This window comes from Talpa occidentalis, unplaced genomic scaffold (genome assembly GCF_014898055.3).
Source record: "Talpa occidentalis isolate TD23 unplaced genomic scaffold, MPIMG_talOcc4v2.1, whole genome shotgun sequence".
In the NCBI taxonomy this organism is placed as follows: domain Eukaryota; kingdom Metazoa; phylum Chordata; class Mammalia; order Eulipotyphla; family Talpidae; genus Talpa; species Talpa occidentalis.
Genome location: NW_026555331.1, coordinates 88,356,229 through 88,379,237, shown reverse-complemented (window position 1 = coordinate 88,379,237; position 23,009 = coordinate 88,356,229). Strand labels below are relative to the sequence as shown.

At 37.4% G+C, this 23,009-nt stretch overlaps 1 protein-coding gene and 1 long non-coding RNA gene across 3 annotated transcripts in view; one reads left to right on the top strand and one right to left on the bottom strand.

Moving 5' to 3' along the window:
* Nucleotides 1–23,009, bottom strand: part of LOC119242655 (uncharacterized) — a 191,430-nt gene that overhangs the window by 93,324 nt on the left and 75,097 nt on the right. The gene's annotated exons all lie outside the window — the stretch shown is intronic.
* COL28A1 (collagen type XXVIII alpha 1 chain) overlaps nucleotides 1–23,009 on the top strand; it is a 149,917-nt gene that overhangs the window by 98,162 nt on the left and 28,746 nt on the right. Inside the window, exons 28-30 of the mRNA XM_037508168.2 lie at nucleotides 22,061–22,129; nucleotides 22,641–22,721; nucleotides 22,810–22,845. Coding sequence (XP_037364065.1) covers nucleotides 22,061–22,129; nucleotides 22,641–22,721; nucleotides 22,810–22,845 — 186 coding nt within the window. The remainder of the gene's footprint in view (nucleotides 1–22,060; nucleotides 22,130–22,640; nucleotides 22,722–22,809; nucleotides 22,846–23,009) is intronic.

The following is a 23,009-nucleotide window of genomic DNA, read 5'->3' as shown; positions in this document are numbered from 1 at the left end:
AAACCTAGTCTCATGAACAGGTAGTCTGGACACATAGGAAGGAGAATCAGAGGTTTGGCGAAGAGCTTATAACTGCCACACATAATAATTTAATCTGTTTCCAGGAAAGATGAAAAATTTTGACTGCTTATTCTGACATATGTTGGGGCTTCTGGAAGAGAAACAGAAATGTGGTAACTTCTAGAATGCCTCCTCACTCTCTTTGTATTGTAGGTGTCCGGAGCCGCCTGGAGCATGCGCCGTGTTGCGCAACACACGTGCCATTAATTAGTTTTCGCTTTACCGTTTTGCCTGCTGAGAAACCACAGGTGTTTCCTATTAATCAAATGAGACTGGGAGGTACAATGCGAGGAGCTACCAGGATATAAGAAGAGAACCACGAGAAGGTGGAGAGATTATTGCGAGAGAGGTTATTGCGAGAGGAGCAGAGAGAAGGTCAGGGAAGGTAGAAAGACAGGGAAAAGTAAAAGAAAGGTAAAGGAAAAATAAAGAAGTAAACGCTAGCGTCAAGTTGTCTCAAGCCCCTCATTTCAATCCTCAGCCCTTCTCTTTTCGTGCCTACGAATCCCGCGGGTCGGGACAGGTTTTCTCAGCAGGCGAAATGGTAAAGCAAAAACTAATTAATGGCACGTGTGTTGCGCAACACGGCGCATGCTCCAGGCGGCTCCGGACAACAGTCCTCGGGCCCAAGGGGGTTACTCAAGATGCCAGTACCATTTGAAACTGATATGTGAGTCAGTCCAGCTTCAAGGGCTTCATACCTGGACAGTGGGAAAAAAAATAGCTTCTCCCAATAAAGTTCCCTGATTAGAAATTCTGATTATAACCCAGAATTTCATAAGATTCTTGCTCAATGTTTAAGGGTAATATATTTTCTTAGGAAGATTTTTTTTGTTGTTGTCTATTTTGGTTGTGTCAAAATAACTATGGTTCTGTAAACTCCAAATGCTCTTTTAACTGAATCAGATACTTTTGCCACTTTCTGGTGTCCCTTCACCAGAAAAGCTAAAGCTTGAAACATTGTCAATCATACTGGGTAGAAATCCCAGGCAGAGCTTGAGAATCTTCTGCTTGACTTTTACCTGTGACCTTGATCACTTTGACAGTGTTTCCAGAAGATATTTGACTACATTTTTGGTTAGAGCGAATATACCACAGCATGGAAAATTACACCCCTTTATGGTCAAAAAGAAGTGATTTATTCATTTAGATAAAATTGACAAGAGGGAAAAAAGAGTCTCACTTATTTAAACTTAAGGTGGATTTGATATACAGTAAGGGGTTATGCTTAATAATTAATCCTATAGCCAAAGTCCTTTGCCCTACTTTCAAACATCCAAGGTTCTCCATATCTTTATATCTTTTATTGTTTTTTAAACCTATGAAAGACAATTATATAGATTACACTCCGAAACGAAAAGCAACGAGTCCACAGTGTTCTGGATATACTTTCTACGGGGCAGTGAAAGCTTGCATTTGTTAATTGGGGCTGATTTGAGACCATCTGTATGTCTCACTGCTTCACACTTTGATTTTTGCCCTTGGCCAAATGACTTTCATTCCTTCAAGCCAATCAGAAAAATAAAAGATGACTTTTTTTTTCCCAATTTCTGAATCTGAATCTGAGGGATTTATGCTAGGATATTTTCCTCTTTCAATTTCATTATTGAATTTTTCTTTTTAAAATACTCAATTCCCCTAATCAGAATTGGTTATAGAAACCTCTCAATTTAGTGGGGCTTGAATCATCATTATTACTAGTTGACATTTAATGTCCATTTACTATGAATAAAGCCCTGGGTAGTGGTTAGTGACTGTCAAGGACATCTACTTGACGTCTGTCCAACTCCCAACACTGCCACGAACCTATAAAAGAAAACACTTTTCTAAATAATTTTTCCTAAAGTAATTATATCCAGTCCCAAGGTAAGAGGTACCTTCACTATTTAGAGCTTAAATAACTAGGGCCATATCACACTTTCTAAATTCTATGTATCATCTATCCACTTGCACCCCTGAGGAAATGGGGTCACAGAGATTTTAAGTAACATATCCAGGGTCCCCTCCACATGGCCTGTATGGGGATGTATGTCATGTATGTATGGGGATGTATGGCCTGTATGTCATGTATTGGGGATTGGATAGATATCAAAGAGACTGACTGGTTTGAGCTAGAAAGTAAATGCCACTCAAAATTTTTATTTGCATCTTGAAATTAAAAGTTGACGTTTCGAGATGTGAGATATATGCACGGTGGTCTTCTTCCTAATAATCTAAATTTTCTGAAGGAAGAAGCACTTCTTTTTCCCTCAAGTGCAGTTCTATCAGAAGCCGGGGGTCAGATTTGGTGATTTGAAATCAATTGCCAGATACAGAACTAGGAAGTACAGCAAGATCTGGGCTTATATGGGTAGTTGCCTTGCTTGGGTGAGGCTGTAAAAGTCATTATTCCCGTCACATATTCAAAGTTGATTAAGCACTTTCTAATTTGATTGATAGAAGGACATTCTCTTTGGTACTTTAAACTCTGTGACAAGTCAAAGATTAGCCAATCGGTTTGTAATCGAAACTTTTTATTGCTCTTGCAAACAGTTAAGAACTTTAGTTATTGGCTTTTCATTATCAGCACCTTTGCTTATCTAGTTACAAATATGAATTCTCATTTTCAGTATTAGAAGTGATGGGGAAAAAAAATAGGTTATCTGCCTACAATTACTGAGGATATCTAACAAAGCAAACATTATATAGAGTTTTATGGTTAAATGTGGCTCAAACAAAACCGTTCTTTCATCCCATGAAAAATTCTTCAATAGGCAATTCTTTAGAAATGTTTATCAGGCTGTGATCATGGGCCCAACTGTTGTGTGCTTTGCCCTAAGAAAGTCACACTGAATGAGAAGAGCAAAGATTGAAATGGAGAGAAACAGGCAGAAAAATGGTCTGCTTCCGAGAGGGAATTAGGAAGAGAAAAAGGAGAAAGGAAAATAAGACAATAGAAAACTGGTTCTGATAACTTTTTTTAGGATTCTATGGTTAATAGTGCTTTTGGTCTTAAAGTCTTTTATTACAAGAGTTTAGTATGGTATCAGGACACAAATAGCAGACCTCTCCTGTCTCACCCGCTGCTCCCCTCAGTGTATGTCAGTAGATCTGCCTGTTCTGCCCCCTACTCTCTCTGGTGAATCCTCTCATCCCCCGTGCCTCTGACCTACACCCCCAGTTCTTCTATACAAAAGTAAACTAAAAAAACAAAAAACAACTTGAAAAAAGAAAGGAAAGATTAGTTAGGAAGGTTACCAGAGAAGCACAGTAGACATAGCTATACAGATTAAGCTGTGCCGCTCCATTTAAAAGGTAAGTGGAGATTGGGCCTTCCAATATATGCCCTTACAGAGAGTTTTCCACGCAAATGTCTTTTTGAAAAGCAGCTTCTTCATCGCCTTTAGAGTCCCTCCCATCATGTCAATCTTTTGACGAAAAAAAGAGACACATTTGGGGCCTCCCCAGTGGTGCAGCGGTTGAGGGCTGGGTTGCGAAGCTGCCGGCGGCCTCTGCAGCGCCGGTGGGATCCCCAGCTGCTCCCCGGCCACCGGAGGAGGGTCCCACCTGGCGCGCAGACCTCCCCTGCCGCCCGCTGCTCCCCTCAGCAGTGTACTTCGGTCCTTTTGCCTGTTCTGTTCCCTGCTCTGGCTCTGGTGAATTCTCTCACCCTCCCGCGCTTCTGACTGTACCCAGTGCTTGTATAAATAAATAAATAAATAAATAAATAAATAAATCTTTTTTTAAAAAAAATTAAAAAAAAAAGACACATTTGGGGAAGGCAGATTTTTGTTCAACAACAATTTGTTATTGTCTTTTGGTTAAAGTTTACTGATGTTCTATTTTTACCTTTTTGTGTCCACCTTTGTGTATCCTTTTAATTTATACATGTTTCTTTCAAACAATATATATTTGAATTTTTAAAACTACAGTCTAAGAATCTTTGTCTTTTACCTGGAGCATTTAGTTTGTTTAAATTTATTATAATTAACAAACTTTTAAATTTTGTTCCTTTTATTTTTGGACTATTTGTTCCATTTATTCTGTTTCTTTTTAACTTTTATTCCCCTTTTCAAGATTTATCAATTTTTTAACTATTCCACTCCTCTCCTCACTGAGCTGGAATTCACACATTTTTCTCCTTTTTTTTCAAGTTACTCTTAAAAATATTCATTTACCTTATGAACTACCTCTAACTTTCTGGTTACTGTAATAACTTAGAATACTTTATAAAGGCTTTCTCGCTTCCTTCAGATTTGTAGAAATGACACTTAAGGAGTAATACTAACACATTTATTATCAGTTTTTGTTCATTGCTGTAAAGACAGTGAGCTTTTATAAGACTTTTTTCAGCGTATGCAATTATGCCTTTAATAGTGGTTCTTAAATTTCAAAGGGGAAAAAAATTTTAAATCTATTAGAATACTAGTCTTTTGAAAATTCTCCAAGTGGTTTCTGTTGGTTTTGAAAAATGAAATCTGATGAGTCAATCATTCCCATTGTGATATGCCAATTTGAGAAAGAAAGAAGTATTGATTGGATCTCAAACTGTCTTTCAATCTTAAAATACCTTACTGTGGTGATCTTGTAAAGTGAAAACATTTGCTGTGTTTTCCTGCTACACAAATACTTAAATAGTAGTGCACACACACTTCTTTGCCAGAATTGTGAGATGAGTAATCCTCATGTGCCCTTAAAAACATAAACTGTTTTTGTTTTGCATAGAAGGGAAATAAGTTTACATACAAATTTTCAAATCAGATCTTCTTTCTTCTCAGAATGAAAGATATTCATTGCCATATTCTGTCTTAGCTTGTGGCATAAAATTTTATTTGAGCAGTTGATTCAGTAAGCATTTATTGAGCATGTGCAAATATACAAGGCTCTGTTCTAGGTGCTTAGGATGGATCATTAGCAAAAGAGACAAAAATTACTGCTTTTATGGAATTTGCATTCTATTGACAATAAATATAATAAATATTACACAGTATATCTCAGAAGTAGATCAGGGTAAGGGGAATGGAGAGTCGTGATGAGGTTTTAAATAGGATGGAGTCATGAGAAAATAACATTTGAATAGAGACAATGAAGGAGGTGAGGGAGAGAATTTTGTGGATTTCAGGGGGAAATGCATCGCATGTAAAGGCCCTACGGTGGCCTGGCCTGTTCAAATAAGAACGAGACCTGTGTGGCCTGAGATGATGTCAGAGAAGTAACAGTGAGGTTGGGGAAGAGCCAGATTAAGTTTTAGCTATATAAAGCCTTGTAAGGATTATGACTTTCACTCTGAGTTGATGGATTTTGACCAACAGTATGACTTTGTCTTACTTTTTAATAGGATATACTGAGCTGAGAGTAGATTATAGTAAGATCAGGATTGAATGAAGGGGGCTATTGCAGGAATCTAGGAAACTGCAAATAAAATTTGAAATCTAGTTTTATAATGTAGTTCATATGAATTAAACTCCCTAGAAAAGGATTTATATCTAGTGGCCTATATCTGAAATCAGAAATATGTCATGGAAAACATTATTACACAGTTGATGACAGATCTATAAGTCTATAAATATTGCAAATATATAATTAAATTTGGGGCCTTTGAGCAATACTGAACTATATCTTGTATATCTAGATTATAGACTTCCTCCTCTCCAAATTTCTGATCCTTGATATGTTTTCATTAATTCATTTGGAGAGAACAAAAGTGGAAGAATTTCCTCCATTCATTTTTCCTCCCCTTTTCCTCATGTTTTCTCTCGTTAATCTGTGATAATTTTCTGCTGAAACATTGAGTGAAATCATGAGGTGCAGGACATATATGTAACAGAAGTACCACTAGTTATCTAACTTTCTCACTAGTGTCCCTTAAAAGAGATGTCTGTCTTCTATTGACTTTTAAAAACACTCTGAAATGTACTTCTTAATAAACTTAACCCTCACTCATAGTAAAGATATGCAATAGATGCTGAGAAAGCATTCGACAAAGTCCAACATCCATTTATGATGAAGGCCCTTGAAATTCACAGGATAGAAGGAACATACCTTAACATGATAAAAGCCATATACGACAAACCCACCGCCAATATTATTCTCAATGGTGAAAAGCTGAAGCCCTTTCCTTTAAGATCAGGAACAAGACAAGGATGTCCTCACTCACCACTGCTCTTCAATATTAATACTGGAGGTCCTAACCAGGGCAATAAGACAAGAGAAAGACATACAAGGAATCCAGATAGGGAAAGAAGAAGTGAAACTATCACTATTTGCAGATGATATGATAATATATAGAGAGAACCCTAAAAACTCCACAGAAAAACTACTCAAAACAATCAATCAGTTCAGTAAAGTAGCAGGATACAAAATCAACACACAAAAATCAGTAGCCTTCCTATGCACAAACAATCAATCTGAAGAAGAAGAAATCAAGAAACCCATCCCTTTTATAATTGAAACAAAAAAAAAAAAACAAAACAAAACAAATACTTGGGAATAAACCTAACAAAAGAGGTGAAAGACCTATACAAAGAAAATTATAAAGCATTGTTAAAAGAAACAGAAGAAGACACAAAGAAATGGAAAGACCTCCCCTGCTCATGGATCAGAAGAATTAACATAATCAAAATGGCCATCCTACTAAAAGTAATATATAGATTCAATGCTATTCCAATAAAAATCCCAATGACATTCTTCAAAGAAATAGAACAAATACTGATGAAATTCATATGGAAGCACAAAAAAAACACGAATAGCCATAGTGAAGATATGGATATGAATGTTATTAACAATCTAATTCTAATTCATAAGTTAAAAAAGTTTTTATTATTTGTATATCAAGAAACTAAATCTTCAGAGTTTTTAACAAGCATTCTTTCAACATATATTGAAATATAGCATTCTTTCAACAAATATTAATCAGCCATCTACTATCAGCTTCAACAATTAGCAAGACTACATATGATCTGGGCCCCATCCTCAAGTCTTCCCAACCCCTCAACTTCAACTCTCAAAGTCCTACTAAAAGGCTCCCCGTTGTCTGTGAAGCCATGTTCTCTGATACTAGTACTTTTGCATGTGCTGTTCCCTCTACTTGGAGCAATCCCTTTCACAGCCCTCAACCCCTCCCCATTAATAGGTTCACTCTTACTCATATGTCAGGGCACATATTAGCACTTCCTCCAGAAGCCTTTCCTGTCTCCTTCAACTTATGTCCCCTTTGTTTTCATGGTACTCTGGGTAACCCCAGCATCACTTGTCTCACATTACATTGTAAGTGCTTGTTGTCTTATTTAACACCAGACTATGAGATAGCACATGTCTTATTTTTGTTGTTGTTTTATATCTGGAGCACTTAATACATGCTTGGCACATTGTAGGTATCCAATAAAAAGTGAATGACTCTTGTCTGTAGCCTTTCTGCATATTTGTCATCTTTCCTCTTTCCCATAGCATTCTTTCAACAAATATTAATCAGCATCTACCATGTGCTAAGTACTAGGGATAGAAAAGACTTTTGACAGCTAAAGCAACTATACTTGGAGGTTAGATTTCGTAGAATTTCCATCTACATACCCATATAACGAGAGAGAGAGAAAGGAGAAGAGAAGAGAAGAGAAGAGAAGAGAAGAGAAGAGAAGAGAAGAGAAGAGAAGAGAAGAGAAGAGAAGAGAAGAGAAGAGAAGAGAAGAGAAGAGAGAAAGAAAGAGTGAAACATCTTTTTTATGAAAATGTTTCCATGACAATAAAAATCTGTGGATTTGAACTGTTGGTTCTTTACCTTATTTAGGATAAGATGACTATGATTTTGACTTAATATTTATATAAAGCCTGAAAGAGTTGGTTCCAATGTTTTTCAACTCACAATCAAAACTACAAGTCTAAGTAGTCTTATTCTCTAAATATCTTTACAAAGCATTTTTTTTTTTCAGTTTGAGATGTCTGCTGCATGATTCTCTCATATACTATTTGAATAGTGGTCTGTGTTTGTGCTGAAAGCAATGACTAAAGAGTGATACAGGTGAGATGAGAGAGGGAACTAGTAAGATTGAACCCATATATCACATACCAAAAACTAGGCCCTTCCTTCTGAGACATAGAATATATGTATCTATATAATTTATCACTGCTCATTGCTTCAGACAATAACATTGCAACAAGCTTAACAAGAAGAAGCAAAATGTCCTGAAGTTTAACCCTGGTTATTTTGTTGATGAAATCTTGAACTGAAACAAAATCCTAATAACATCAGTCAATGTGTAAAACAGTTTCCCAGAACAACCAGCTGGATTAATGGCAGATTCCATATTATGAATTAATAGAACAAGCATCTCAGGATTACACTTTTCCCATTGGAATAATCCCTCTACCACTTGCTTTTACTAATTTTGTCAAAATAATCATTTATTGGTCACATCCTGGCCTTTGACATTCCATGCAGAAAGTTGCAAAATGGGGTAGCTGTTCAGACAGTGGGTAGGAGGAACTTTGGGGGGTTCTTAATGAGTTATTAGAACCTGGAATACTCAAGAAACATCAATGACAGGATGACTGGGATGCAGTAAATTATAAAGTGAGATGAAAAGTCATTGAAAGTCTTTGCACTGAGGAGTAACATGATATAAACCATGTTTTAAAAGGATGGTGTGGCAGCATGTGGGGAACAAAGACAAAGAGTTGACATAGGAAGCTACAGGTGAGAGATGGTGGTGGTTTAGCCAGGGTGGTAATGTGGAAGTGGTAAGGAGTGGCTGCATTGTATTGGATGAGCATATAAAAGAGGCAAGAATGACTAAGGATTTTGGACTGAACATATGGAAAGATGGAATTTCCATTTTCTTAATAGGAAAATGGAAGTGGTTAGTGTGGAAGAAGTCAGATCACATAATCTTAAATTTAGATTTGGGCATGTAAAGCTAAACCTCTAGTGGAGGAATTAAGTATGCATTTGGTAATAGAAATCTAAAATTTGGAAGAGAGAAATTTAAATCAAAGACATAAATTGATCTAACAATTTGTAGATAGTATTTAAAGTCTTAAAACTGGATGTGACCATGTGGGGAGTAAATGTAGATAGAGAAGAAATTTAAGGACCATACCCCTGGCCCACCAGTATTTGGAGGTTTGTATGATGAAGAAGACACAGTAAAGAAGGTTGAGAAGGACACATATATGGGTATACCTACATATACAGGGGAACAAATTGGGCCAAGAAGTGGGCTCTGAGGTCTGAGTGAAGATGGGTTTCAAAAGGAGGGTATCAACAACTATTTTTGATGTTGCTCATTGAATAAGAACTGAAAAATGACCAGCAAACTTGACAACATGGAAGTCATTGGTGACCTTTATGAGTTGTGTGTACACATAGATACATATATACACACTTACATGTATGCACACACATACACATACAGAGAGAAAGAGAGGATAAGAATAAAACATTAAAAAAATCTTAACAAGTGATATATCCAAGTGAAGGGAATATAGATGGAAAATGAGTCTTACAATTTTTCTGTAAGTTTAAAACAAAAAGTTTAAAAATTAATGGTGACAAAATAAGTGAAGAGAGTAAAGTGGGCAATACTTTTGATGGTGGAGCTTAGAATTCTAGTCTTAGAGCATAGAAATGGAGGCAGTGATATATGTGCTTAAGGAATTTTTTTTAAGTGGGCATTATTATAGTATGTTGCATGCTGATGGGAAAGATCTAGTAAAAAGGGAATATTCATGATGCCAAAAAGAATGGAGTTGCTATAGGCATGCCCTTGACCTTTGTATTTATAAGGGCACTTGGCCATACAGATTCTGCTTGGATGCTCCAGGGAATGGAAACTTTTCTCCTTTCTCACATGTTTTCCAATGACTTTATAACAAGTTCATGAAATTTTGTTATTTTTTAAAATGAAAATAATCCATTCTTGTACCAAATACTGCATAATTGAGCAAAGGTAAAATTATCCTTTTTCCCCCTTCTGTTCAATCCTGTAGAGATTGACAATGTTCACAATTCAGTGTAGTTTCCAGACTGTTTTACTAGATGTGTATACACATACATATATAGTACAACAATCTTCAAATCACTATATATACAATTTTCCCAATTCCACCCACCCTCCATGCTATCACAAATAAACCTGCAAATCAATAAAGATTTACAGTATTTTTAACAGCAATGTAGTAGTCCACTTCGTGTAGAAGATAACTTATTTGTATATTTCCCTACCTTAAATAATGTTGCAGAACACATTCTTGTATTTTCTCATACTTGTGCCAGTATTTTCATTTCATTATATTTTGAAAGACTTACTTTATAGCTATAATTGGTAGACTTTTCTTCTTTATATTGAACTGAAATCTGCCTACCTGCAAATTTTTCTACTGCTGCTAATCCTTTCATGTGGTTTTTATTTCACTGTATGCAAGAGTGTAAGCTTATAAAAATTTGTGAATACAATTTCATTATACAGATATTTGTTTCTTTTATGTTCAACCATATAAGTCAAGTGTTTTTCTTGCTTTATCTTTGAAATAAACATGAAGTAATTAATACCTGAGTTAAATTTTCTCAAAAGTCATGTTTTTATAGGAGATTGTGACTCTGAATGTCTTCACAGTGTTTTATTGTTTCTTGGCCTTAGATATGCCAGCCACATACGCACATTCTGTGGTATAGCAAAGGTACTTCTTAAGTTGTCATTTAAGAGCTTATAAAGACAGTTTAGAAGAGGTTTTCAGGGAATAAAAAAAAGTTTCTCTAGATGAGTAAGCTCTGGCCCTCTGAAGCTAGAACCTGAATGATCAGGAATAGTTACAATCACATTAAGTTGCAAGCAATGAGAAAGGAAGACAGGGCACAGAAATGAATGAGACTGAGGATTATGTGTAGGAAGTATTAACCATGGGCTCTACTGTACCTTTTCTAGTTTTTGAAATTAATTATCTTTATCTTATTTAAAATATTTTTAGTCAGAGTTATCACTTCCAGTATTAAATCATATTATTTCCAGCTATTGTCCTATTTTTTTTATTGTGCTAAGAACACTTAACATGAACGCTACTCACTTAGCAAATTTTAAGTGCACCATACTATGTTGCTCACTGCAGGCATTACGTTGTATAGCACTCTCTAGAACTTATTCAATTAGCATATCTGAAGCTTTGGATGCTTGAACAGTATTTTCTCATTTCCCTCCCGCTCCCCCCCTTGACAAATACCATTGTCTTCTCTGCATCTATGAATCTATTTTAATTATATCATCTAATAGCAATTGGGCAGTATTTGTCCTTCTGTAACTGACTCCTTTCACTTAGTCCCCTATATTCACTGCTGTGCTATTCACAATAGGAAAGACATGGAAACAACCTAACTACCCATCAACGGGTGAATGGATTTAAGAAACTACCTTATATTCACACAATAGAATATAATTCAGTCTTTAAAAACAAGGAAATTCTGCCACATACAACATGAATGGAAGTGATGGACATGATACTAAGTGAAATAAGCCTAGCATACTTTTATTTCTGTTCATAAAGGAAAAATACCATTGCAGCGATTCCATGTTAATCAGACTGTACCAATAACATTGGTCATTTAAGAAAATTTCTACTAATTTTTCTAGACCCGGCTCACAGCCACCGGTAAGACATAAACCTCACAACAGGCAGGAGTTGTGAGGCAAAACCTGAGTAAGGAAGATAGAGATTTTAACCATGTAAATAGGAGAGGGTTGTGTGTGTGGGTTTTGTTTTTGCTTTTTTTTGGCAACACCATGATACCCAAAGACAATAAATAAAATCAAAACATACAAATATATATGCCCCTAATAATATTAAATTAATTTGATAGTACCAACATACACTGAGAAATTCATATTTGATCATTTGATAGAAGATTCCCTTTTAAATATAATTTGAGTGATTTGCAAAATACTGCATTTGTAAGAATTGTTGATATCTATAGGCCAAATAATATGTTGAGTGTTTACTACATGCCAAGCATTTAACAGTTTAAATCCTCACTTGATCCTCATAACCACTTCATAAAATAATGATGGCTTATTATCTGCACTGGAGAGATGATTCTATCAGCAATATAGCCATGGTCCCAGCTGGGAGCAGACAAGGTCCTGGTCTGTATTTATGACCATAGTCCAAGCTCTTAATCTGAACAGATGAGTCAGGAGTGAGAGAGAAAAGATTGATTCTGAACTAGCTGTGTGATTAAGGATGAGTTTCCAAATTAAATTAATTAAAAGTTTAATTAATTAAATACAAATTCAGGTATCCTTAAATAAATATAGACACAAGCTGGCCTTCCATCATTGTTTACAATCAAAATGAACTTTTTGTGAAAAATGACTTCCCGTCCTGACAAGACATAAAATAATATTGAGAACAGAAGGTACAGAGGGAAATTTGGAATGCTGGCTACATCATTTTCAGCTGAGGGCTTCCTTAACTTCCTTAATGTTCTGTTTGCGATGATCTAAGTTTGAGTGTAAATTACCTAAATTAGAAGATAAATGAAATGGCTTCAGGCCCCAGAGAAGTTCAATATTAAGATATGTGTAACTACAATAGTGTAGTCCTGAAGAATATAGATGAGAACTATGTGTGATCCTTTCCAATACTCTAGTAATCAGAGTTGGACTTCCACTTTGGTTACCACAGGCTATTTCCATATTGTGTGGGTGATGCTGAACTAATGCTTTACAGCATAGTGCTTTGACTGCCTAAGGCCACAGGCTCCAAGATTTCCAGTGAAATCTAGGAATGAAATGTCAAAATGCCTGGATCCCAAATGGAAGCCTGTCTTCAATTCATAAAAGTGAGGAAAGTCCCTATTTGCAAATGATATTTAATATATATATAAGCCCCTATATAATATATATTTTATATAAACTCCTATATAATAAAGTCCTAGTATATGAATTCTCTGCTTCAATGAATCTATTTTAATTATCTCATCTAGTTGCAATTGGGCAGTATTTGTCCTTCTGTAACTGTCTCATTGTGCTAGCCAATAGACTCATGTTACTGCACTTTTTTTAAAAAAAGAGAACAAAGAATTCATAGGACTTTATATTTATATATTTATATATATATATATAACATTTTAAATCTCCATGGCATGCTCAAAAAGAGACATATATTGTGACTTCTCTAGTGAAAGACACTCTCTGAGAGGACAATCAGTTGTTAGTCTTCTTTTGCTTTTAATTCCTTGCAGAGAATAACCAGTTTAAGAATGCTATGATCTTTCCATAGCTAGAATCCTTTTCTTTAAAAAAAAAAGAAAAAAGATTTATTTATTTTTTTATGCTTACAAGAACTGGGGTGTAGACCAGAGGTGCGGAGGGTGAGAGGATTCACCAGAGAGAGTGAGGAGAACAGGCAGATCTACTGAAATACACTACTGAGGGGAGCAGCAGGCCAGATAGGAGAGGTCTGCTGCACCATGTGAGTTGCTCCCTGGCCGGCCCTGATGAACTCGAACTGCAGTGACTGGCGATAGCTTGAAAACGCTGTCTTTAACCACACCAGGGAGGTCCTAGACAGATGATCAAACTAAGAGAATAAAGTATATTCTGTAATTCACATCGCAAATACAAGAATTTAAAAGCAATGCATTTCGGGCCTCCCCGGTGGCGCAGCGGTAGAGCGCTGGGTTGCGAAGCTGCCCGCAGCCTCTGCGGCGCCGGTTCGATTCCCGGCTGCTCCCCGGCCACCCGAGGAGGGTCCCACATGGTGCGCAGACCTCTCCTGCCACCCGCTACTCCCCTCAGCAGTGTACTTCGGTCCTTCTGCCTGTTCTGCTCCCCGCTCTGGCTCTGGTGAATTCTCTCACCCTCCCGCGCTTCTGACTGTGCCCAGTGCATGTATAAACAAAACAAATGAACAAACAAATAAATAAATAAATAAAACATGCCTCTATTAAAAAAAAAAATAAAAAAAAAATAAAAAATAAAAGCAATGCATTTCCATTATAGTTTTTGATGTTTGTGTCACTATGACTCCAGCGTGCCTACCTGGTGGGGGTGGGGGGCAGACCTCAGCAGCACGGCTGGAGGTCAGATTGAAAGAATTGGTACAGCAAGCACTCACTCACAGGGCAGGGGTTATTGTGTGGTGAAGGAGCTCATGGGATGAAGTGTTGAGGAGATTCATCCCTTGTCTGTTATTTGGCTACCACATAATTTGACAGGTCTCACCAAACTTACTGGTAAGAAATCATTTAGGCAGAAGGGAAGGCCTGGCTGAATGTCACATTTGTATATTCTTTTTGATATGATTAAACATGTAACATACAGCCTAAACAACTTTCCCTTTCCTCAGTATCATATAGTGATAAGAAATAAACACCAATTTTTATTAGTCTTCGCACTTAAATGTGTGATCATGAAGACACATTCATTTTGACAGCTGGAGCTGCTTGCTACCTTCTGCTTATGGATAAAGCTTCCTGCTGTACTGGTTGTCTTAACAGAGAAGACTCACTGTACCTTTCCTCTTGACGTTTTTGAAGCCTGTGGAACATTGGCTAGTTAACTGATTAGAATCTTCTCTTGGGCTATGTGCCTGAGGAGGCATGGCTGATATATTTTAGTATATTTGGAATATCTAGATTTATTATTTCATGAATACTATTTGACTTTTTCATTCCTTTTTCCATATGACCCCTGTCCCAAGGGCTCTGGACAAGGATGTATCACCAGCTTTAGAGAGTAGTTCTGTGAGTGAAGCTAGCATATTGCTGTCATCTGGCCCTAATCGCTGGTCCAAAAAGCATTAATTGAATATATCTGCTCTAGGCTAGATCTTAGGGATAAATGGACACATAATAAATATATGGCCAGAATGTGGGATAACTAGAAATAAACCTCTATGAATTAAGGTTGAAATGAAACTGCAAAACAGGCATAGCCAGATTGTGAAGGGCCTTTATGGCTAAGTTGAAGAGCCTTTGTTGAACCCAATCCATCAGACTATCACTCAAAGAATGGTCCCTGACCAGCACTCCAAGGAACCTGTCAGACATGTAAATTCTTGGACCCCACCCAGACCTAATGAATCTGTAACTGAGGGTGGAGCCCAGTACTCCTTATTTTAACAAGCTATAGAAATATTTCTGATGTACAACAGATTTCGAGAGCCACAGCTCTGATTATAAAAAGCCCTGGAAATGTTTGTTTCAAACAAAATTTTATGGCAATGTAATTCACAAAAATACAATGTATTTTAGTATTTTCACAGTGTTATGAAACTATCAACACAACTTTATTTTAGGCCATTGTTGTCCCTCCCCAAATACCCAAACCCTGTATTCATCAATCCCCATCCCCTTCTCACCCAGCCTCTAAGCCCTGACAAACACTAATCTACTTTCATCTCTATGAAGTTGCCTGTTCTAGACATTTCTTACAAATGGGATTATATAATATGTAGTCTTTTATGTTTGGTTTCTTTCACTTAGCATAATGTTATCAGAGGTCATCCACGTTGTATCAGAATATCCTGTTTACGGCCAAATAATATCCCATTGTATGGGTGTATCAGATTTTGTTTATCCATTTCTCTATTAATGAGCATTTGGGTTGTTTACACCTTTTGGCGAGTATAAATAATTCTGTTATGAACATCTGTGTGCAAGTTTTTAGAAATATGCTTTCCTTTCTCTTGGGTATATACTCTGTCCTATTTTAAGGACAGGAGTGACAGGATCAGCTAAGTGATTACAGCTCAGAGCAGAGCTTCCATTCTTCTGCCTTCACACCTTTCACATGTCCAGAGCATTTCATCAACAACTGTTCTCACTGTTCTGTTTAGATAATGGTGTGGGGGTAAGTGATCAGCCACCCACTTGGAAAATATCCTCCTCCCCTTGCATTCTGAGAGTCTCCTGCACCATTTCTTTCTCCTGCCCCGCATTTGAGAATCTCTGGTATAGTTGGGTGTGGGTTCAGTGGAGATGTGGTTTAATAAGCTATGGTGATAATTTCGTCAACAGGTGATGTGGATCTGAATCAGTGAAAGTTTAAAAAGGATGGATCTGTTGAAATTTTTACCATTCTCCTTAGTGACTCATACCCTTCTACCAGTCTACAGTAAGTTCTCAATGCTGTCCATAGGTTCAAGTGCAACTTGAAGTGAAACAAGGTGTAACAAAAGCAGGTCCTTGAATAACATTATTTTATTCAACTTGACCATAATTTCTTTTTTCTCATTAATACTATATTGAAATGATCTTGGGGAAAAAATAATGACATTTGAGAACCTGCTGTATACTCCAAAGGCAAAGTAACACATTAGGACCATATTCAGGCCCAGTAGTAGGTGAGCAGTGCTACACTCCAGCAAAAGGCTGGCTCTTTACAAGTACCTTACTCACTGACTCTGTGTCTAACCAATTGGGCTGCTTTATTGAACAAGCATTAGGCTGTTTTAGTCCCCATTAGTGACAGTTAGTCCCCATAATGTATCAAAATGGGACATTAAGTTAGAAGAATTCAACTCCACAAAGGAAAGGATTTTAAGAAACTGAAAGCTCTTGATGATCAGGTTAGAGAGGGGGAAACTGCCTGGCCTCAACTTCTACTTCAAAATAGAACAGAGGAGAAAAAATCAGTAGTGCCTTTGTTTAGAGCAACTGTCAGCTTTGCATTGGGGACAGAGAATTAGTGTTCAAAGCAAAGCATTACCGCGAAATCAGATAAAATCCAACGTGACATGGGAGAATTGCAAAAGCCTCAGCTTTATCATTTATATACTTGTTCCTGATGTTATTGCAGAAATTAAATAAGACTATGTCGAGTTCTATTAACTAGCTTGGTCCTTCGAACACAGCGCTAGTTACAACAAGAGACTGTTATGATCAGAAAATCAAAGAGAAGGAAAGAAAGGTCAAATGCAAGACTATTGGGTTGTTCTAGTATTCTCTGATTAGCACCTTCTATCTACATGTCAAATATACTGCTCCATGGCCTCTGGGATGCCATTTTCCTTGCAAGGTGAACAAGCTCTTCCCACAGAGAAGTAGAAAATAATGCCTATCTACGCCAAAACTAGATGACTACTCAGGCAGTCGTTTAACTAACTCCACCATGTACCCACTAAGTCAACATCTTAATACAATGCTGGTGTCTTTATTCAAGCTGGCAAAAAGCCACTTGAATAAGCTTTAACTCCCCACTTTGAAAATTCATAATTCCCCGGCTATCTTATTATTAGTACTTTATTCACCATGAGCTACTGGATGAGCTGGAAATACTGGAGATTGGATACCTTTTATAATTATTGACTTTAGCTCTTTTTCTGTTGGCAGGAAATGGAAAAGGAAGATAGCAACTCAGTAATAAAATTAAAAGGATATAAAGATAAAAAATAAAATGGTGACGTGTTTTGACTGACGTGAGCCTGGGTTTGGGGCCACATTTAGGTGTCATAGTTGGTTTTTTGCTCATCTCCCATATTTTAGTCTCAGGAAATGGACAAGTCCTGACCCTCAGAACAACTAAATATTTTTCCTTCCTAAAGAGCGAGATGTCCTAGTGCTCTTTGTAAATGTGAAATAATTATTTCTATGTCCTAAATAATTATCTCTATTTAAACACCTAGGAGATGATAGAGGGAACTTGGCAGGCACTTTCTTCAACAGTAAGGGGAACACTGTCGTTGAGGGACACCTTTCTGGCTGTACAGCTCCTGGTCCCACTTTCTCTATTAGCATTTATATCAATCTCATGCAGACAAGTATCACATTATGGTAGTACAGAACCAATCTCAGGCTTGAAAACTGGTGTGTCCCAGTGGGACAATCTACTGCTGATTTAAAAGACCAACTGTTGGTCTGAATGTAAACCCAAGGGAAACAGGTTTCTGCTAACAGTGTAAGCTCCATTAATTCAAGGAGCAGTTGCCTCTGGTAGGGAGAAATCCACCGCTGCGATATTACTTTAGATGACTCAGTGTTGTTTAGCCTCCAGGTTCCCAAAGTTTGGGTTGATAAAGCACCTGCATAGCTATATGCTCAGCTCCTACATGTTGATAGTTGAGTCAGTGTGTTCATTCATTTTATATATCATTTTAATTTTTATTTGAAAATAATTTCAGATTTACAAAAGAGTTGCAGAGATTATTCTAAAAAGTTAATTCCTATATAGCCTTTATCCAGATTTGCTAAATGTTAACATTACCTCATAGGTGTATGTGTGCATATACACACATTATTTTTCTGAAACAGTTGAGAGTAGTCACACAAAGAATGTTCCTCTACCCCCAAATACTTTACTAATTTTAATACAAACTATATTTTACTATATTATATAGTAAAACTTATAAACATCAGAAAAGTATCATTGAGACACTATTTAACATGTAGTCATTCTTCGTTTTGTCAAGTGCTCCATTAATTCTTTTTAATTAATTTTTTCCATTCTTTAATGAAGGATTATTTGTACACAGTAAAATTCACTCTTTTTATTGTATAGTTCTACAAGATCTAGAAAATGCTTAAGAAACCTCTAATGGTCTAGGTTGGGGATGCCCCTAAGGAGTAGGTCATCATCTCTGAAGGTTGGGGACTCAGGATTCATTCCTCTAAGTTTTGTTTGTTTTCCTTTCCCCAGTTGTCAGGGGTCATCATCTTTGCCCTCAGGTGTCAGCATTGGCTGCTCTTCTCCCAGAAGCTTAAGGTTTTGTCCTATCTTGCAGCTTATAGCTTCCAGCTTCATGCCTTTCCCTCAAGGGCTGCTGCTCCTTCCCCTGGTCTTCACCATGAGGGAAGCATCTGGACTCCTCCTTGTTCCCAGTCTTCCTCTGGAGCATCAGTGAGATCCCTGGAGAAAAGTCTGTGAGTGGCTGTAAATTCCCCTTGTGCCTGAAAGATCCGGGGAATTCTAGCCTCTCACATTAATCACTCAGCCTTTTGCAGTTTGGTTTTTGTTTATTTGTTATGAAGTTTAGCTGAATATTTCCTACCAGCTTGTGTGACATCTGGTGTATCCAGCAGTTAAATGCACACTTGTGTCCTGTTTCTCCTTGGAGGAGCCTACATTTTCTTAAATTTTTAGTTAGTTGGTTGCCCTGTAACCATGCTCTCTAATGGATACCAAGAAAGTTGTGATTTCACAGACTAGTTAAGCATTTTTGGTTGTTGTTTTAAGAATCAAACCAACTTATTTTTAGTTTTCTTCATTACCAGTGAAGCCATATATTCATTTAATATTTCTTGATCATCTATAAATTTGATTTTTTTGTCTTACTGCACTTTACTGGAAAGAAAAACTGCTGTTTCCTTATGTATCGGTAATAAAAAAAATCTATTAAAATATTTAAGTGTCGTGTACTATCCCAGAAGCTAAGCAGTCATCTGAAAATGAAAACTTGGGGCCTCCCCAGTGGCGCAGCGGTTGAGCGCTGGGTTGCGAAGCTGCCTGCAGCCTCTGCAGCACCGGTTCGATTCCCAGCTGCTCCCTGGCCATGGGAGCAAGGTCCCACATGGCCTGCAGACCTCTCCTGCCGCCTGCTGCTCCCCTCAGCAGTGTACTTCGGTCCTTCTGCCTGCTCTGCTCCCCGCTCTTGCTCTGGTGAATTCTCTCACCCTCCCGCGCTTCTGACTGTACCCAGTGCTTGTATAAACAAATAAATAAATCTTAAAAAAAAAAAATTAAAATGAAAATTTTAGCAGGACAAATCCAAAAGTGAGATCTAGTGGTAAAGGAGCTGGGTCTGAATTTTGGATTTAATTATACCTTCGATAGACAGGTTCTTTCCTGCAGTTGCTTCTGACTGAAGCTGAAATCGTTGATTATCATTTTCCTGAGTTTTGTAAATCTGATTGGATACAAACATTCACCTCTGCCAAGCTAGACCACAGACTTACTTGTTAAAGGCTTTTAACCACGTTAGGAAATTATAGGAAGCCTTCAAGTATTTTGAAGGGAAACTGATGATTACAAGAAATTGCCTTCATTATAGGAAAATCCAGCTGCCTGGAATAACTACAGAGTTAACAATTACATATAAAATGTCTATATTAAAGTAATGCAAAATACATTTCTGAACAGGGAGCTGGAACTAACGTGATAATTGACTACTCTGAGCTTTTCCCTCAAGACATGACAATGAAGCCACAGTAACTCCAACTTTGCTAGGATACTGTGCCATATCAGGTCTGTACCTAGGCACACCTTTCTCTCCTTCCTATTTAGATAAGGCTGCAGATCAGTCTTAGTAAGACATATTTTTTGTAAGTATAATGAGGTTAATCTGTGTTATCCATACATCTCCATCTATTCCTCTGCATCACATCTGTGTTATCAATGCAGTCTTTGGAAAGAGAGATTTTTCTCCTGTCCTTCTGCCAGTTTGGAATCTGAGTGTGAGTACACTATTTCAGGCTTATTTAATTGGTGCCAATCCCTATGCAAGGTTTTATGGCTCCCAATACCACCAAGTTTCCTGGTAGGAAAAGACTATTCTCTCTTGACTGTAAACTCAATAAAGGAGACCTATGATCACTGTCTATTTCTTCTCACTAAGCAACTAACAAAGAGGCACTCCTTCTTTAGGAGTGAGTTTCCTCTAATAGGCCCAGGACATCCATGCATATAAACATCTGTAGTGGGCTCTCTCTGTTGTGGTGGTGTGCATGGTTCATGGGACACTAGGGTGAAAAAGACATCCTGTGTCTCTGCAATCTGACCACTGTAAGGAATTTCTCAGTCCTCTAGAGTTGAATTCAGGAGGCCATACTTTAACCGCTCTCTTGGCATCCATTTAAAAATAGATGGCAAAGCTGAAAAGAACTCAGAGTTCAACCTGTCAGTCTGCTGTGAAGGGTTAGGATCGAGTGCAAGAAGAACTAAGTATTTCCCTTCAGTAAGAGATTCCTCAGTTACATTCATTTCTTTTTGTTCTCTTTGGTCTAAGAGTTGTTTTAATGAAAGTGCTCCCTATTAGGGATGAGAGCAAAGGTGTGTGTGTGTTGCAAATATCTATAAAGATACATATTTGTAAGTATAAGAAACAGCCTATGGGGCCTCCCTGGTGGTGCAGGGGTTAAGATGCAACCTATGAAGCAATCTGCAGCCACTGCAGCATGAGATCGATCCCCGGCCAGGGAGCAAACCACATGGTGCAGCAGACCTCTCCTGACTCGCCCGCTGCTCCCCTCAGCAGTGTATTTCAGTAGATCTGCCTGATCTGTTCCCCACTCTGTCTCTGGTGAATCCTCTGACCCCCCACACCTCTAGCGTGTACCCCAATTCTTGTATAAAAATAAATAAATCTTTAAAAAAAAAAGAAAAGAAACAGCCTAAATGTCCATCACTAGGACAATGAATAAACTATAGTCTATGTATTTGCCAGAATACTATACAGCAAAGAAAATTAACAAACTAGCACTATGTATATGTACACAGATAAATTTCAAATAATGTTGAGGTTTAAGACACAAATTAGATGTATCAGTGTATCATTTAAGTTTTAAATATTAAAATAATTTTATGGATTGTTTTAAAATATATATGTAGTTAAAGTATAGAAATATGGATATGAGTGCTGCATATGAATTTTAGACAGCAGTTCCCACTATCTTTAGGGAAATGAGATTGTGGGAGTACATTGGAGTTTTCAAGTGTATCTGAACAGTTTCATTTTTTAATATGGTGGTAAATAGGTGAGTGTCTTTTTCCATATAACTTTTGCATATAAAAAAGATGATAAAAATCACCATCAATACCATAATTGAAGTAATAGCTATTTGTTATTTGTGACTTAGTCCATAGAAATTGGCCAAAGTGGGAGTATTTTTAACACAGAAACAGGAAATGCTATAACCTGCTCTCTCACTTTCACCTCAGGTTAAACTTTTACTAGCAAAGCATTGACTGCATGGCATATACTTCCCAGCCAAACTAGGTAATGCTGTAATACAGCTGAGAAATAAGTATGTTTCTGACCCAACGAATATTCTGACTTATCTTAGAAAATTAAAGGGACCAACACTTTATCTTATCATGTCTAGGGGGAACAAGGACCTCAAGGCTTTCCAGGGATAAAGGGTGTGATGGGCCGCGGTCTCCCAGGACAGAAGGTAAGTACAGCAGGACCTTAGAGAAATGCTTAGGCTTAGGAGAGCAACAGCTAACTGCAACTTTGGAAGCTCGTATGCTTTCTCTTTCTCTCTCTCTCTCCTTCTTCCTCTTCCTCTTCTTGCAAATCTCAGAGAAAAAAATTCCACTTGAAAGTTAATTGTTGGGCAATAGCTGACAATGAGTAAATCCTTACAACATACTATGTAGAAGATATCTGATACACTCCGGTGTAAAGTTACCTGACAGTTGAACTTCCTGTAGGCAGTGAGCTGAACTCATGGTTTCTCAAGGTCTCTTCATCTTGAGATCTCCCATTCAGCATCAATGGTTTGTGTTATCTGAGGAATGTCAGTTAAATGTCCCCAGTTTTTCCACTCACTGTATATTTATATCAACAAGAACCACAGGACTTCAAAAGATACCAGTTGCAGGTAAACCCACTTTTAAGAGTTTTTCTTATTTGACTTTAATATTCACATTTTCAATTTATTTTCTTACTATATTATGAAGGGAGAGCATGGAGAACGAGGTGGTGTAGGGAAGAAAGGTGATAAAGGGGACATCGGAGAGCCTGGATCTCCTGGAGAACAGGCAAGAAATGATTTGTGAAGTCTTACTGTAATTTAATAAATTAACTGGTTCCAACCTATAGTGACTGTTACTCTTCTCCCACTAGTAGGGATTACAAGGACCAAAAGGAGACCTGGGACTTACAGTGAGTATCAACCCTGAGGGTAATTTGAGGGGTTTGTGCTGGTAAAATTACTGCATTTATGTTTCAGCTTTAGAAGTCGGAATTCTTCTGATGCAAAATTCTAGTTGCTGTTTGAATGATAACACTGCTGTGTTACGAGGCCAGTGCTGACTTAGATGCATGAG